Source organism: Salvelinus sp. IW2-2015, unplaced genomic scaffold, assembly GCF_002910315.2.
Source record: "Salvelinus sp. IW2-2015 unplaced genomic scaffold, ASM291031v2 Un_scaffold1545, whole genome shotgun sequence".
NCBI classification, from domain to species: Eukaryota; Metazoa; Chordata; class Actinopteri; order Salmoniformes; family Salmonidae; genus Salvelinus; species Salvelinus sp. IW2-2015.
The window spans coordinates 30,354-46,528 of record NW_019942977.1 but is presented as its reverse complement, the minus strand read 5'-3'; the positions used below and the strand labels follow the sequence as shown (position 1 = coordinate 46,528).

The following is a 16,175-nucleotide window of genomic DNA, read 5'->3' as shown; positions in this document are numbered from 1 at the left end:
AACCGTCATGGTCTGTATTTTCCATGGTAACGTTGTTCAACCGTCATGGTCTGGTATTTGCCATGGTAACGTTGTTCAACCGTCATGGTCTGGTATTTAACCATGGTAACGTTGTTCAAACCGCCATGGTCTGTATTTACCATGGTAACGTTGTTCAACCGTCATGGTCTGTAATTTTTACCATGGTAAGTTGTTCAACCGTCATGGTCTGGTATTTGCCATGGTAACGTTGTTCAACGCGGTCATGGTCTGTATTTCCATGGTAACGTTGTTCCCAACCGTCATGGTCTGTATTTACCATGGTAACGTTGTTCAACCGTCATGGTCTGTATTTACCATGGTAACGTTGTTCAACCGTCATGGTCTGTATGTCTGTATTGAGCCATTGATAGTTGATGCAAACTGTAAACGCCTGCCTAAAATGTATCGGTCTGTGCTTTGCATCGTCACAATTCTTGCTTTTGTAAAAACACTTTATTAAACAATTATAGCCACTGTTAGACTGACACTATGCCTGTGTGTGTGTGTGTCCTCATCATAATGTGTGTGTGTGTCCTCATCATAATGTGGGTGTGTGTGTCCTCATCATAATGTGGGTGTGTGTGTCCTCATCATTGTGTGTGTCCTCATCATTGTGTGTGTCCTCATCATTGTGCGTGTCCTCATCATTATGTGTGTCCTCATCATTGTGTGTGTCCTCATCATTGTGCGTGTCCTCATCATTGTGCGTGTCCTCATCATTATGCGTGTCCTCATCATTATGCGTGTCCTCATCATAATGTGTGTGTGTGTGTCCTCATCATTGTGCGTGTCCTCATCATTATGCGTGTCCTCATCATAATGTGTGTGTGTGTGTGTCCTCATCATAATGTGTGTGTGTCCTCATCATAATGTGTGTGTGTCCTCATCATAATGTGTGATATCCTTTCAGAAGACACAGTGGTAGCAGTATCAGTCACTGGGATACTGAAGGTGTGGATCATCACACAGGATGTCAGCAGGATGCAGGTAGAGTGGGACCGAGGCACATCAGCCTCTACTAGATGTTGTGGTGACCATGCTGTTAGCTACCACACAATACTCATATTAACCAGGATTCGTTCCAGCTAATGACTATTGGGACTAATTAGAGTAACTGGGACACATGCAGACAATTCAAATGTTTTTTACGGTTCCCAGGAACATTAGCGGTCGCTAAGTGGGATGGAAATGAATAATGAATTTGAGTCACCTCTAAGTGTGTGTTCCTCTTCCTGTTTCTCACCAGGATCTGGATCCTGTGTTTGAGGAGGAGTCTAAGCCCATCTACTGTGGGGGCTGTCAGAGCATCTCTTTCTGCACCTTCACACAGCTCTCTCTGCTGGTGGTCTGCTCCAAGTACTGGAGGGTAGGTGGCTAGAGCTCATGCTCCCTGGGTCTCTCCCTCACTGCCCTGGTTGAAACATTCATAGAATCACACTGTAGACCTAGCCCCCTTAGATTAGGTCTGATTCTAGATCTGTTTATGCTGTGTTGTGGTTGTTGTCAAGACGACACAAACAGATCTGGCATCAGGCTACAGTAGCGCGTAGCTTTGTGTTTGAGTCTTTGGCATGGGGGTTGCAACAACTCTTCATCTTGGACTAATGTATCCTGAAATGTTTGTGTCAGGTGTTTGATGCAGGGGACTATTCCTTGCTGTGCTCGGTGCCCAGTGAGAACGACCAGTCCTGGACCGGAGGAGACTTCATCGCCGCTGACAAGATTATCATCTGGACCGAGGACGGATGCTCCTACATCTACAAGCTCCCCGCCAGGTGAGGAACAACATCACCTGTATAGGAGACATGTGTTATGTTAGCCTGTTAGCCTGTTAGCCTGTTAGCCTGTTAGCCTGTTAGGCTGTTAGCTTGTTAGGCTGTTAGCTTGTTAGGCTGTTAGCTTGTTAGGCTGTTAGCTTGTTAGGCTGTTAGCTTGTTAGGCTGTTAGCTTGTTAGGCTGTTAGCTTGTTAGGCTGTTAGCTTGTTAGGCTGTTATCATGGTGTCTGTTATGTTGTCTGTTATACTCGTTGTACCCTTCTACATCTTCTACTCACCTGACAACTATGAATGAATGTAATATATATATATTTTTTTAAATGCACAGTGCAATTATCACTAATATATTATTTCCCATGTTATATCCTAACTAGACAATAGGCTATAAAGGCCTGTGGAAAGTTGTGTAATGTAACTAAAACCAGGGAGGATGAACCAAACTAGACTCATTTGGTGAATTTGCGATGTATGTACGTTAAGACATTTGAGATACAGTTTACTAAGAGATACAGAGCATTCGGAAAGAAATTCAGACGCCTTCCCTTTCTCCACATTTTGTTACGTTACAGCCTTATTCTAAAATGGACAAAATACTTATTTTTTTTTGTCATCAATCTACACACAATACCCATAATGACAAAGCGAGGACAGTTTTTTTTCAGTTTTTATTTTTTCAACAAAACAGAAATACCTTATATACATACACTACCGTTCAAAAGTTTTGAGTCATTTAGAAATGTCCTTGTATTTGAAAGAAAAAAAAAAAAAAAATCCTTTTTAAAATAACATGACATTTATCAGAGGCGTCTGCTTCTCAAACTAGTCACTAATGTACTTGTCCTCTTGCTCAGTTGTGCACTGAGGCCTCCCACTCTTTCTATTGGTTAGAGCTGGTTAGAGCTAGTTTGCGCTGTTCTGTGAAGGGAGCGTTGTACAAGATCTTCAGTTTCTTGGCAATTTCTCACATGGAATAGCCTTCATTTCTCAGAACAGGAATAGACTGATGAGTTTGAGAAGGAAGTGCATTGTCTCTGGCCATTTGGAGCCTGTAAACGAACCCACAAATGCTGATGCTCCAAATTCTCAACTAGTCTAAAGAAGGCCAGTTTTATTGCTTCTTTAATCAGGACAGCAGTTTTCAGCTGTGCTAACATAAAGGGTTTTCATACGATCAATTAGACTTTTAAAATTATTAACTTGGATTAGCTAACACAACGTGCCATTGGAACACAGGAGTGATGGTTGCTGATAATGGGCCTCTGTACGCCTATGTAGATATTCCATAAAATAGTTTACCGTTTCCAGCTACAATAGTCATTTACAACATTAACAATGTCTACACTATATTTCTGATACAGTTGATGTTATTTTAATGGACAAAAAATGTGCTTTTTCTTTCAAAAACAAGAATTTCTAAGTGACCCTAAACTTTTGAAAGGTGGTGTTAAGTATTCAGACCCTTTGCTATGAGACTCGATGTTGAGATCAGGTGCATCCTGTTTCCATTGATGATCCTTGAGATGTTTCTACCACCACCTCTGGTAAATTCAATAGTTTGGACATGATTATTTTGGAAAAGAAACACACCTGTCTATATAAGTTCCCACAGTTGACAGTGCATGTCAGAGAGAGAAAACAAGCCATGAGGTTGAAGGAATTGTCTGTAGCGCTCCGAGACAGGTTTGTTAGAGGCACAGATCTGGGGAAGGGTAACAAAAAATGTCTGCAGTATTGAAGATCCCCAAGAACACAGTGGCCTCCAAGTTTGGAACCACTAACACTCCTCCTAGAGCTGGCCGCCCGGCTAAACTGAGTGATCGGGGGAGAAGGGCCTTGGTCAGGGAGGTGACCAGAACCTGATGGTCACTCTGACAGAGCTCCAGAGTTCCTCTGTGGAGAACGTTGTCCTTCTGGAGGTTCTCCCATCTCCACCAATCAGGCCTTTATGGTAGAGTGGCCAGACAGAAGCCACTCTTCAGTAAAAGGCACTTGGCAGCCCGCTTGGAGTTTGCCAAAAGGCACCTAAAGACTCTCAGACAATGAGAAACAATATTCTCTGGTCTGATGAATCCAAGATTGAACTCTCTTCCCTGAATGCCACGCGTCACGTCTGGAGGAAACATGGCACCATCCCTACGGTGAAGCATGGTGTTGGCAGCGGCAGGGACTGAGAGACTAGTCGAGGGGAAAGATGAACGGAGCAAAGGACAGAGAGCCTTGAGGAAAACCTAGTCCAGAGCGCTCAGGACCTCAGACTGGGGTGACGGTTTACCTTCCAACAGGACAACGACCCTAAACACACAGCCAAGACAATGCAGAAGTGGCTTCAGGACAAGTCTCGGAATGTCCTTGAGTGGCCCAGCCATAGCCCGGACTTGAACCCAATCGAAAATCTCTGGAGAGACCTGAAAATAGCTGTTCAGCGACACTCCCCATCCAACCTGACAGAGCTTGAGAGGATCTGCAAAGAAGAATGGGAGAAACTCCCCAAATACAGGTGTGCCAAGCTTGTAGTGTCATACCCAAGAAGACTCGAGGCTGCAATCACTGACAAAGTGCTTAAACAATGTACTGAGTAAAGGGTCTGAATACTAATTTAATTGTGATATTTCACTTTTAGGTTTTTATTAAATTAGCAAACATTTCCAAAATCCTGCTTTTGCTTTGTCATTGTGTGTAGATTGATGAGGGTGGGGGGCGATTTAATCCATTTTAGAGTAAGCCTGTAATGTAACAAAATGTGGATTAAGTTATAGGGTCTGAATACTTTCCGAATGCACTCTATACTCGGTTCTTTGTGCCTGCCTCTCTTCTCCCCCGCGCTGGCTCGCCAGCTCTTTATCTGCGCTAATGATACCAGCGTGTGTTAAGTCTTCCGTCTGTTGCCTGTAGAATATCCTATAAATTGACGACAGGCCCGGTTTTCCTGAAGTTGCAAGACATTGCAAGCTAAGAAATTGCGAGATTAAACTTTTTATTAATACCGATGGATAGGCCTAGTGCACGATCCTGCCTGTCTGCCTGGTGGCCGACCTGCCTTTATTGGTGCCCCTCTCTCTCCGTTCCTTGCTAGCTTGCTATGAAAGATGCGTGTGTCTCGGGAGTACAACTAATCGGTCTCCTCTGTTCCCAAAATACTGAATCTTAGGAGTCGAGTCGTCAATTCCGAGTGGAATCGACTCTTGACACAGAATTGTGAGTCAACACCGGTAGTAGACGTGCAAGGACTCAAGTCATCAATTATTTTGGAGTCCACTCTCCACCGCTACGTCATCGTCGTTAACAATTGTAAAAATGGCATAGAAAGGAAAGCGACAGCAGTTCCTATATGGAATTGCGGTCCAGTGATGGTAGTACAGGTGCGATGCTTCATCATCTGAAAGGGACGTAAACCCGAACCATTGCTGGCAGCAGCACAGCTGCATTGTGGTTCTTTTATGAACTTATCGTTTTGTGCAGTTTAGAACGTTAAGTCAATTTATCACATTACTATTGACTACCACCCTTGATTTTGATTGGTGCCTAAAGATGATACACAGTATTGCCGTCAGCTATGATACATGCGTGGAAAGGAACTAGTTTCCCAGGAAGCAATAGACAATTTTCAACTATATTCATGTTTGTGGAAACTTTGAACATAAGAGTTATATGTAAGAGTACACCTGGACTAAACCAAGTTTTACTTCACTTCCTCTTCTATTGGATTGTGTGCGTCTGGTAAGTGGCTCTGAAAATCTTTTTTGATATTTGCCACTATGGTTTTCACTTGAGACTAGCGGTTAGTTAGTTGTAGTTGGTTTGGTTTAGCAGGGAAACCACTAGTCAGAAAGGCTGTTCCTCTTCTACGTGCCAATCCGTAAGAAACCATTCTGAGGTGGATTTCCCTGTTAGGTTTAGTTTGTTTTACAGGTTTGTGTGTTTTACAGTTGGATTAGTTAGTTCTAGTTTAGTTGATTTGTCGGCGGTGAGAGAAATAACTAAACTGGGCTGACCTCTGTTCCTCTCTCTCTCTCTCTTTCTCTCCCTCTCTCTCTTTCTCTCCCTCTCCCTCTCCCTCTCCCTCTCCCTCTCCCCCTCCCTCTCTCCCTCCCTCTCCCTCTCCTCCTCCCCCTCCCCCTCCCTCTCTCCCAGCTGTCTGCCTGCCAGTGAACACTTCCGTACTGATGTAGGAAAGACTGCCGAAGGGTCCATCCCACCTCTGGTGTACAGCATCGCGGACCGCACAGACAAACAGGTTACTCCTCTCCATCCATCACTCTAACACGCACACACACAATCACTCACTCTCAGTGAAGAGCTTTCTGGTTTCAAGACAGAAATAAGATCTATTTTGAAGTAATGAATTACTTTTTGTTACAACCCGACCCTGTCCACCTCCATGCTCTCTCTCATGTTGAAGAGAGTCAACAGCACTGCTAGGGTCAGTCCTTTAACTTGGTAACGGACTGTCTTTTGTTGTTTGTCAATGTCTTTGTTTTGTCTTTTAGGGTGCCAGTCTGTTAGCCCGGGGTGCCAGTCTGTTAGCCCGGGGTGCCAGTCTGTTAGCCCGGGGTGCCAGTCTGTTAGCCCGGGGTGCCAGTCTGTTAGCCCGGGGTGCCAGTCTGTTTTTGCTTTCTCGCCAAATGTGACAATGAGTGGCGAGGAGTTGGCAAGAATGGCACAAACAGATCTGGGATCAGGCTAGTGTTGTGTGTACTGTATTTAATTTAGGATGTACATAGTCTACATATTCATTTCCTGTCTGCCTTTCTGTTGTTTTTCTTCTTATTGTTTTACTCTTTGTCTGTCTGTCTGTCTTATTACCCTCCCCCCCCCACCCCAATGGGCCTTGGCCCTGATCGGAGGGCGTGTACTCCTCAGACTGAGGAGTCTGGTGAGGGGGTAGACATGGTGGTGCTGTGCCACCCTGCCAGCGGAGTAGACTTGGAGCTCTACACCCCAGAGCTGCTATTCCACCAGCAGCCTCTAGAGGCACCAGTAAGCTGCAGTGTACAGCAGGAGAGAGGCACACACTGGCTCTGTCCAGCAGGGGGAGCCCTCAGCTCTCAGTCACAGATTCAGCACATCCACTCAATGTTCAGAGATGAAGCATGCAGACCGGGGATAGGAAGATGTATGTTGGTGTAATGTTATGGGGCAATTACCGATAACAACATTTAGTGCCCCATGTATAGTATACTAGTGATTTGATCAATACCATATTTGATGTTGATTAAAAGTAGACACAGCGATATGACGTAGTTGCAGAACGTAATCAGCGTTGTGGGGCAATTTCCTCAACAACTACGAGCTTTGAAGCACGAGGATCAACTTCTCCCCTATTTTGGTCCCGTGACTAACCGTGTGAAGCCAACCCGTGCACATGCTCAGATACTGTGTGAGAGTACAGTCTTGCATCTTGCTCATCTCAATGTCTGCGTTGCTGCTCGTGGGCAATGTCATTTCGCTGAGTCTATTTTCAAATTGGTATCCAAAATTGTTACTAATATAGTCTTTGATCTGTATTATCTTGATGGAGACATGCCTGATAATCGATCTGCAATACATTGATCTGAATTCCGATTGACTCGCATGCTTTGGTTTATGATATATCAGCCAATCAAAATCAAATCTCCAAAGCCCCTTTTTATTTAGTAAGCTGAACAGCGATTGGATGCCTGACCTTGTGACGTGTGCACCTCTACGATGCTGTCTTTCTGATTGGCCAGTTCTCTCAACTCACTCTGGCTCACCTGATTCCATGCTCCTCCCACTAAAATCTCAAAATCATCAATCTCATCTTGGTCTTCACACTGGTGCAGATGCATGCCAAGTCCCTAAACTGCTTTCCCTCTGGAAATCAGATCAAGACTTAGATAATGACATATGATGCATTGATAACAGGTAGACCCAGTGGAAGAAGAGTGGAAGCCATTCTTAGGTTCTTGTGTGTTGTTTTTCCCCCCCTTTCTATTCTCTAGTCATTCTCCAACACTCCAGTGCCTTTGTCTTAAATATATTTTTTAATATTTTGGATTGAGTTAATCTTTCACATCAATCTTTGATTCGTTTTCTCTGTCTTCTCTCGTGTGTGTTCTCGTGTGTGTGTGCTTCTGTGTGACCCGATGGGCGTGGCACTTTGACTTTTTTGTAGGCTATTTGTGAGTCAACTTGTCTATAATTAGATACATGCAGCTTCTCTGTCATTACTTATTGCCCTAAAAGACTAAATAAACCCTAAATAAAGCTCACCAAAAAAGATGTCGTACATCGATAGAATGAATTTCTCAATTGAGTTGACACAGGTAAAGGTTTCTCTTTAATTTCTGCTTCTCTCACACAGAAAATAAGTTTAGGGACCGGGGATAAAAAACATGAACTCAACCACAACAAAAAAAACTGGAACATTTCCAAGTTCGACTGGTTTTAAGGGAGTTAAAATTTGAAAACAAGATGTTTCTGATAAGATTTCAGTTCGGCTTGCATGCATATTTATTGTGGTTGAAATATTATCAGCTCTGACGATGCTGATAAAGATAGCACCTCCCTGACCACGCAGTCATTCTCTCAAGATGCTGAAATAAATAATATTTCTCCACTCGTGTTCCCGAGTCACAATTTGACTGCTTAATTCTGCAGGAGTTAACATTATGTGAGGGGTTATAGTTAACATTATATGAGGCTATGTGAGGGGTTATAGTTAACATTATATGAGGCTATGTGAGGGGTTATAGTTAACATTATATCGAGGCTATGTGAGGGGTTATAGTTAACATTATATGAGGCTATGTGAGGGGTTATAGTTAACATTATTATGAGGCTATGTGAGGGGTTATAGTTAACATTATATGAGGCTATGTGAGGGGTTATAGTTAACATTATTATGAGGCTATGTGAGGGTTATAGTTAACATTATATGAGGCTATGTGAGGGGTTATAGTTAACATTATTATGAGGCTATGTGAGGGTTATAGTTAACATTATTATGAGGCTATGTGAGGGGTTATAGTTAACATTATTATGAGGCTATGTGAGGGGTTATAGTTAACATTAATATGAGGCTATGTGAGGGGTTATAGTTAACATATTATTGAGGCTATGTGAGGGGTTATAGTTAACATTATTATGAGGCTATGTGAGGGGTTATAGTTAACATTATATTGAGGCTATGTGGAGGGGTTTATAGTTATCATTATCTTATGAGGCTATGTGAGGGGTTATAGTTAACATTATTATGAGGCTATGTGAGGGGTTATAGTTAACATTATATGAGGCTATGTGAGGGGTTACAGACCATCAGTCAGTGTCCAGATCTCAGACTACTGTTCCGTTTAACCCATCTGAACAGTAGCCTTCAGTTCCCTTCAAATCAAATTGTATTGGTCACATACACCTATTTAGCAGATGTTATTGTGGGTGTAGTGAAATGCTTGTGTTATTAGCTCCAACAGTGTAGCAGTATCTAACAATTCACAACCATACACACATCTAAAAGTAAAATAATGGAATTAAGAAATATATAAATATTAGGATGAGCAATGTAGGTATATACATATGAGATGAGTAAAGCAGTATATACACATGATTAATGTTACTAGTTTTACATAATTAAAGTGGCCAGTGATTCCATGTCTATGTATATGGGGCAGCAGCCTCTAAGGTGCAGGGCTGAGTAACATTATTAAAGTGGCCAGTGATTCCATGTCTATGCATATAGGGCAGCAGCCTCTAAGGTGCAGGGCTGAGTAACATTATTAAAGTGACCAGTGATTCCATGTCTATGTATATAGGGCAGCAGCCTCTAAGGTGCAGGGCTGAGTAACATTATTAAAGTGACCAGTGATTCCATGTCTATGCATATAGGGCAGCGGCCTCTAAGGTGCAGGGCTGAGTAACCGGATGCTAGCCGGCTAGTTGGCTATTTAACAGTGATGGCCTTGAGATCGAAGCTGTTTTTCAGTCTCTCGGTCCCAGCTTTGATGAACCTGTACTGACCTCGCCTTCTGGATGGAAGCGGGGTGAACAGGCAGTGGCTCGGATGGTTATTGTCCTTGATGATCGTTTTGTCCTTCCTGTGACATCGGGTGCTGTAGGTGTCCTGGAGGGCTGGCAGTTTGCCCCCAGTGATGCGTTGGGAAGACCACACCACCCTCTGGAGAGCCCTGCTGTTGCAGGCACTGCAATTGTGCATCTGTTAAAGTTTGAGGGTCTTAGCTGAATTTCTTCAGCCTCCTGAGGTTGAAGAGGCACTGTTGCGCCTTCATCACACTGTCTGTGTGGGTGGACCATTTCAGATTTGTCAGTGATGTGTACGCCGAGGAACTTGAAGCTTTCCACCTTCTCCACTGCGTCAATGTGGATGGGGGCGTGCTCCCTCTGCTGTTTTCCTGGCACCACTCCGCCAGGACCCTAACCACCTCCCTGTCGGCTGTCTCGTCATTGTTGGTCATCAGGACTTCTATGCTTGTGTCATCTGCAAAATCTATGATTGAGTTGGAGGCCATGCAGCCATGGGTGAACAGGGAGTACAATAGGGGGCTGTGCACTCAACCCTTGTGGGGCCTTGTGTTGAGGATCAGTGAAGTGAAGGTGTTGTTTCCTACCTTCACCACCTGGGGGCGGCCCGTCAGGAAGTCCAGGACCCAGTTGCACAGGGTGGGGAGATAGTAATTTAGTTCAGTTACCTTTGCTTTCTTGGTTACAGGAACAATGGTGGACATCTTGAAGCAAGTGGGGACAGCAGACTGGGATTGGGAGCGATTTAAAAACGTCCGTAAACACTCTGCTGGTCTGCGGACGCGGCTAGGGATGACGCGGCTAGGGATGACGCGGCTAGGGATGACGCGGCTAGGGATGACGCGGCTAGGGATGACGCGGCTAGGGATCATCTGGGCCTGTCAGCCTTCCGAGTTAAAACGCTGAGAAATGTCTTACTCGTTCGCCTTGGCCGACATGAGAGAGAACGAGAGAGTTTGGTTGCAAGTGTAACACGTATGATACTCTGAACCCGGGTCTGCCCGGGTTCAGAGTATCAACCAACATCTTGAGCCAAGGGCAGACACTTGTTTTGAAGTTCGCAGGCGGGACTACCGCATCACTTGACCGGACCAACTCATGTCCGCGGCTACACAAGCCAGTGCCGCGTTCAAATCATCTGGAAAGTCTTAAATTCTCCGACTTCAGTGCGTTCCTGACAACTGGAAACTCGAGGTCAAATCATGACGTCAGTGATCTTCAGGTCGGAAAGAGTTTCCCGACTCGGAATTCCAAGTTGGATGACCTCAACTTTTTGGTGGGTTTGTCTTCTCTCATTCGGAGCTCGTCCCAGTTGTCTTGAACGCACTGAAGTCGGAAGTCGGAGATTTAGAGTTCCCAGTTGTCTTGAACATTAAACCTTCCCCAAACACTCGAATGAATGTTTCAAAAATAGACATTCATCCATGAGTCAAAGAGCAGTCGGCCGGATTCGAACCATGTCGATTCTGGCATTTATTATAGTTAAGGTTACCAATCATATTCTACCTATTGATTGCCTTCACATATAATAAAACAATTGATATTAAAAATTTAAAAAAATTTAAAAAAAAAATACATCTACCACTTAAAAAATGTCAATTATATATAATCAATAAAGAATTCAGCAGAGAAACGCTGTAGCCTCAACAACAACAAAAGCCTCCAAGTAGCCTACATATAAACTCAGCAAAAAAAGAAATATATATTGTATGAACATAACAAGTTTCAAAAACTGAGACATAAACTGAACAAGTTCCACAGACGTGACTAACAGAAATTTAATAATGTGTCCCTGAACAAAAAGGGGGGGAGAAATCAAAAGTAACAGTCAGTATCTGGTGTGGCCACCAGCTGCATTAAGTACTGCAGTGCATCTCTCCTCATGGACTGCAGCAGATTTGCCAGTTTTGCTGTGAATGTTACCCCACTCTTCCACCAAGGCACCTTCAAGTTCCTGGACATTTCTGGGATGGCCCTAGCCTTCACCCCGATCAACAGGTCCCAGACGTGCTCAATGGGATTGAGATCTCGGTCTCTTTGCCGCCTGCAGAACCACTACATTTGTCTTGCAGGAAATCAACCAATAACGCAGTTGGCTGGTGTATTTGTCATGACGTAGGATCATGTCAGGTGAGCTGCAGGAAGGTACCACTTGAGGCGAAGGATGGTTCCCTGTAATGCACAGCGTTGAGATAAGTCTGCGATGACAACTGGAAGCTCATTCCGATGATGCTGTGACACACCGCCCCAGACCATGACAGACCCTCCACCTTCAAATCGATCCCGCTCCGGAGTACAGGCCTCGGTGTAACGCTCATCCCTTCAACGATAAACGCGAATCCGACCTTCACCCCTGGTGAGACAAAACCGTGACTCGTCAGTGAAGAGCACTTTTTGCCAGCCCTGTCTGGTCCAGTGATGGTGGGTTTGTGCCCATAGGTGACGTTGTTGCTTGTGATGTCTGGTGAGGACCCGCCTTAGAAGCCCTCAGTCCAGCCTCTCAGCTTATTGCGGATAGTCTGAGCACTGATGGAGGGATTGTGCATTCCTGGTGTAACTCGGGCAGTTGTTGATGCCATCCTGTACCTGTCTCGCAGGTGTGATGTTCGGATGTACCGATCCTGTGCAGGTKTTGTTACACGTGGTCTGCCACTGTCAGTCCTGTCTCCCTGTAGCGCTGTCTTAGGCGTCTCACAGTACAGACATTGCAATTTATTGCCTTGGCCACATCTGCAGTCCTCATGCCTCCTTGCAGCATACCTAAGGCACGTTCACGCAGATGAGCCTGGACCCTGGGCATCTTTCTTTTTCGTGTTTTTCAGAGTCAGTAGAAAGGCCTCTTTAGTGTCCTAAATTTTCATAACTGTGACCTTAATTGCCTTCTGTAAGTTGTTAGTGTCTTAACGACCGTTCCACAGGTGCATGTTAATTAATTGTTTATGGTTCATTGAACAAGCATGGGAAATGGTGTTTAAACCCTTTACAATGAAGATCTGTGAACATATTTAGTTTAATTTTCTTTGAAAGAAAGGGTCCTGAAAAAGGGACATTTCTTTTTTTGCTGAGTTTATTTCTGCATTGTATACAAACACCGTTACAAGCTGCCACCTGGTGGCCATTCTAAACATATTCTTCTGATATTCAAATCTTCCTGCTGCAGGATGGATTATTTTCCTCCTGCGACGAACCAGGTCAATTTAAGAKCCGACTTCTGTATATACATAAGCCTGTCAACCTACACAGATTTGACATATGGTAAACAGTAAGGAACTTCGTACATGCTACGTTTATTGTTCAGTCCGCTGATTTCCATGCTAATAAACTTCCGATGTACCTTTTTTAGTTTATTTTATATTCGGGCAATGATCAAGGTTCTTTTTTACGAGGTCCTTCATTTAACTATCACTTCTACCTTGTTTCCCAGACAGTGTCAAGTCAATTGACTGTAGTCTGAGCATCTACCTCAACATCTAGCAACCTCATATTAGGCGACCTCATGTCAGGTGACTGACTACCTGACAACCTGGCCACAGAGTGTCTCCTCCATTAGACATTAGAGGGATCCGGTTCCATCCCATCTTTTTCTGTTACCGTGACAATCACGTTAACTAGGACTTCCTGGAAATGGGGTCAGCGGGCAGGTTTCTAGGTCGTTAGGTTGGTTACCACTGTGCCTTTTTTCTACTGCAGTCAGGAACACAATTATAGCAGTGTAAATAGGTCAAATGAAAGATCAAAGTTTACGTCCCAAATGGCGCACACTTCCCTACGTAGTGCACTGCTTTATACCAGAGCCCTATGGCACCATATTCCCTACATGGTGCACTACTTTAGACGAGAGCCCTATGGCTCCCTACGTAGTGCACTACTTTAGACCAGAGCCCTATGGCACCCTATTCCCTACGTAGTGCACTACTTTAGGCCAGAGCCATATGGCACCCTATTCCCTACGTAGTGCACTACTTTAGACCAGAGCCCTATGGCACCCTATTCCCTACGTAGTGCACTACTTTAGACCAGAGCCATATGGCACCCTATTCCCTACATAGTGCACTACTTTTGACCAGGGTGCAATTAGTTTTACCGGGAAAAGGGTCAGTTAGTGAAGGACCATTAACCAGCATGCATAACTATCGATATTCAGTCCTACTAGATCTGTTAGGTAGGCAAACACAAAAAACAGATCCCGAATTTTCAGAAGTCTCTTTTTTTTTGTTCATGGCACCAGTGTTCTGCCTCAACAATTTATTGTGTCTCGCTAGCTGGTTTGTATCCAGATGATTCAGTGCTTTGCTGTCCAGAGAACTGAGTTAGGGGATATTTTAGTATGGGGGGGGGGTTGATCCCTGCATGTACTGTAGGTAACCCTGTTGGTAGTTGAGTAAGCAGTCCCTTCTTCCTGCTTGGCATCCTCTTAATATCACAGTGGTGTTTTTAGAGTGCTAAACGTTAACGGCACATCACAATGCTCCCATGGCATGAGATCATGTCCCCTTGCAACGCCGGCTTCCCCTTGTACACAGCAGAATATAATATTCTGGAGTTTTTTTTTAGATCCATGGTACAACAAGACTACGGTACGCTGTCCTGCTTTCATTCTCACCATTTACTATCCTTTAATACAATCCCTGTAGTTGTTATGAAATAATTGTTATCGTTAGGACTAGACCATTTATCTCACAGCACAAATAATGGTATTGGCATGGATATAGGACGGTGTAGGTGGTTCCTGTATGTATGTATGTTACATGGTACTGTGCTTTGCCAGAGACAGTAATGTCCTGCCGTAGATATGACCCTGAACACAGAGATATAATACTAGTGTTCACATTCTAGAACACAATTTTCCCTCCAACTAACGTTCTATGTTCCGTGTTCCAGCTGCTCATCTGTCCCCCGGTGACACGGTTCTTCTACGGCCGTCGGGAGCCCTTCCACAAGCTGCTGGTCCAGGGAGATTCAGCCGGACGCCTCACCCTCTGGAGCATCCCAGACACCTCGCCCCTGCAGCCCCTCTCCACCGCAGCAGGTACCGTTTAGTCCACTGGGTGGCGGAAGTGTCCCAAGTCTGTAGGGATGCTGCGGGTGAGAATTAGATGGCTGTTATGCCATCAGCTGGCAAAAACCAGTGAAATCAATCCCTTCCAGTGTAGGGCATGTGTAGTACATTCCTTATGGTTCATCTTCATGACTATGCAATACCACTAAGCAAAGGCCCTTCTCTGGTGTAAGTCAGGTTGGATAGATGTGTCTGTTTTGGGTCTGTATATAGTTAATACTGTTGTTCTCTACTTCCCTGTTTCTCCAGAGCTCCAGGTGTCCTCCACCATCTCCCTCCAGGAGGCCTTTGATAAGCTGGCTCCCCCGTCGGCGGGCATCATAGACCAGCTGAGTGTGACGCCCGGGTCGGAGGAGCCCATCAAGGTGACGGCCAGCGTCTACATCCCCTCCCAGGGCAGGCTGGTGTGTGGCAGAGAGGACGGAAGCATTATCCTGGTGCCCGCCACGCAGACCGCCATCGTACAGCTGCTGCAGGGAGCAGAGAACACATGCTGGCGTAGAGGTGAGGGAGGGGGGTCAGGGGAGGGGGGTCAGGGGAGAGTGGGAGGGAGGGTAGGGAGGGTAGAAGGAGGGAAGGGAGGAGGGGTCAGGGGAGAGTGGAGGAGGGAGGGGGGGTCAGGTCAGGGGAGAGTGTGGGGAGGGGGGTCAGGGGAGAATGGGTGAGGGTGAGTGGAGGGAGGGGCGTCAGGTCATGGAGGAGAGTGTGCGCAGGGGAGAGTGTTGGTGACGGGGAAGGGGGGGGTCAGAGGGAGAGTGTTGGTGAGGGAGGAAAGGTTCTGGATGAGGTAGTGCGGGGGTGGGGGTCAGGGGAGAGTGGTTGGTGAGGGAGGGAGGGGTCAGGGAGAGTGTGGGTGAGGAGGGGGGGTCAGGGCGAGATGGGTGAGAGACAGGGGAGTAGGGGGAGGGAGGGAGGGGGATGGAAAGGAAAAAAGCAAAGGGATACCTAAGACTGTTGTACATAGGGCTGTGGCGACGGCTGTTTTACCCACCCAACACGGGAGTCATGACCGCAGACAAATGCCACGTGACCGTTGAGTCATGGGAACCTCCTTTTAATCACTTCTTGGACATGTGTTAGTTAGTACCCAGCTTGTCAAACAAACCATCAGTCTAATGGCGGTTAGCTAGGACCTGGTACTCAGGGCTCTATTTGTCCCTCCATCAGGTTCTAATGGCCTGGTACTCAGGGCACTATTGTCCCTCATCAGGTCCTAATGGCCTGGTACTCAGGGTTTATTGTCCCTCCATCAGGTCCTAATGACCTGGTACTCAGGTTCTATTGTCGCCTCATCAGGTCAACCATATAATGTGCGAGATCCTCG

The 16,175-nt window shown here is 45.3% G+C and overlaps 1 protein-coding gene across 1 annotated transcript in view; it reads left to right on the top strand.

The window, feature by feature from the left end:
• LOC112071202 (WD repeat-containing protein 7-like) overlaps positions 1-16,175 on the top strand; it is a gene marked incomplete at its 3' end in the record, with an annotated part of 69,976 nt that overhangs the window by 24,960 nt on the left and 28,841 nt on the right. The window contains 7 exon segments of the mRNA XM_070439296.1: positions 932-1,008; positions 1,268-1,387; positions 1,651-1,796; positions 5,929-6,031; positions 6,658-6,774; positions 14,674-14,821; positions 15,101-15,355. Coding sequence (XP_070295397.1) covers positions 932-1,008; positions 1,268-1,387; positions 1,651-1,796; positions 5,929-6,031; positions 6,658-6,774; positions 14,674-14,821; positions 15,101-15,355 — 966 coding nt within the window.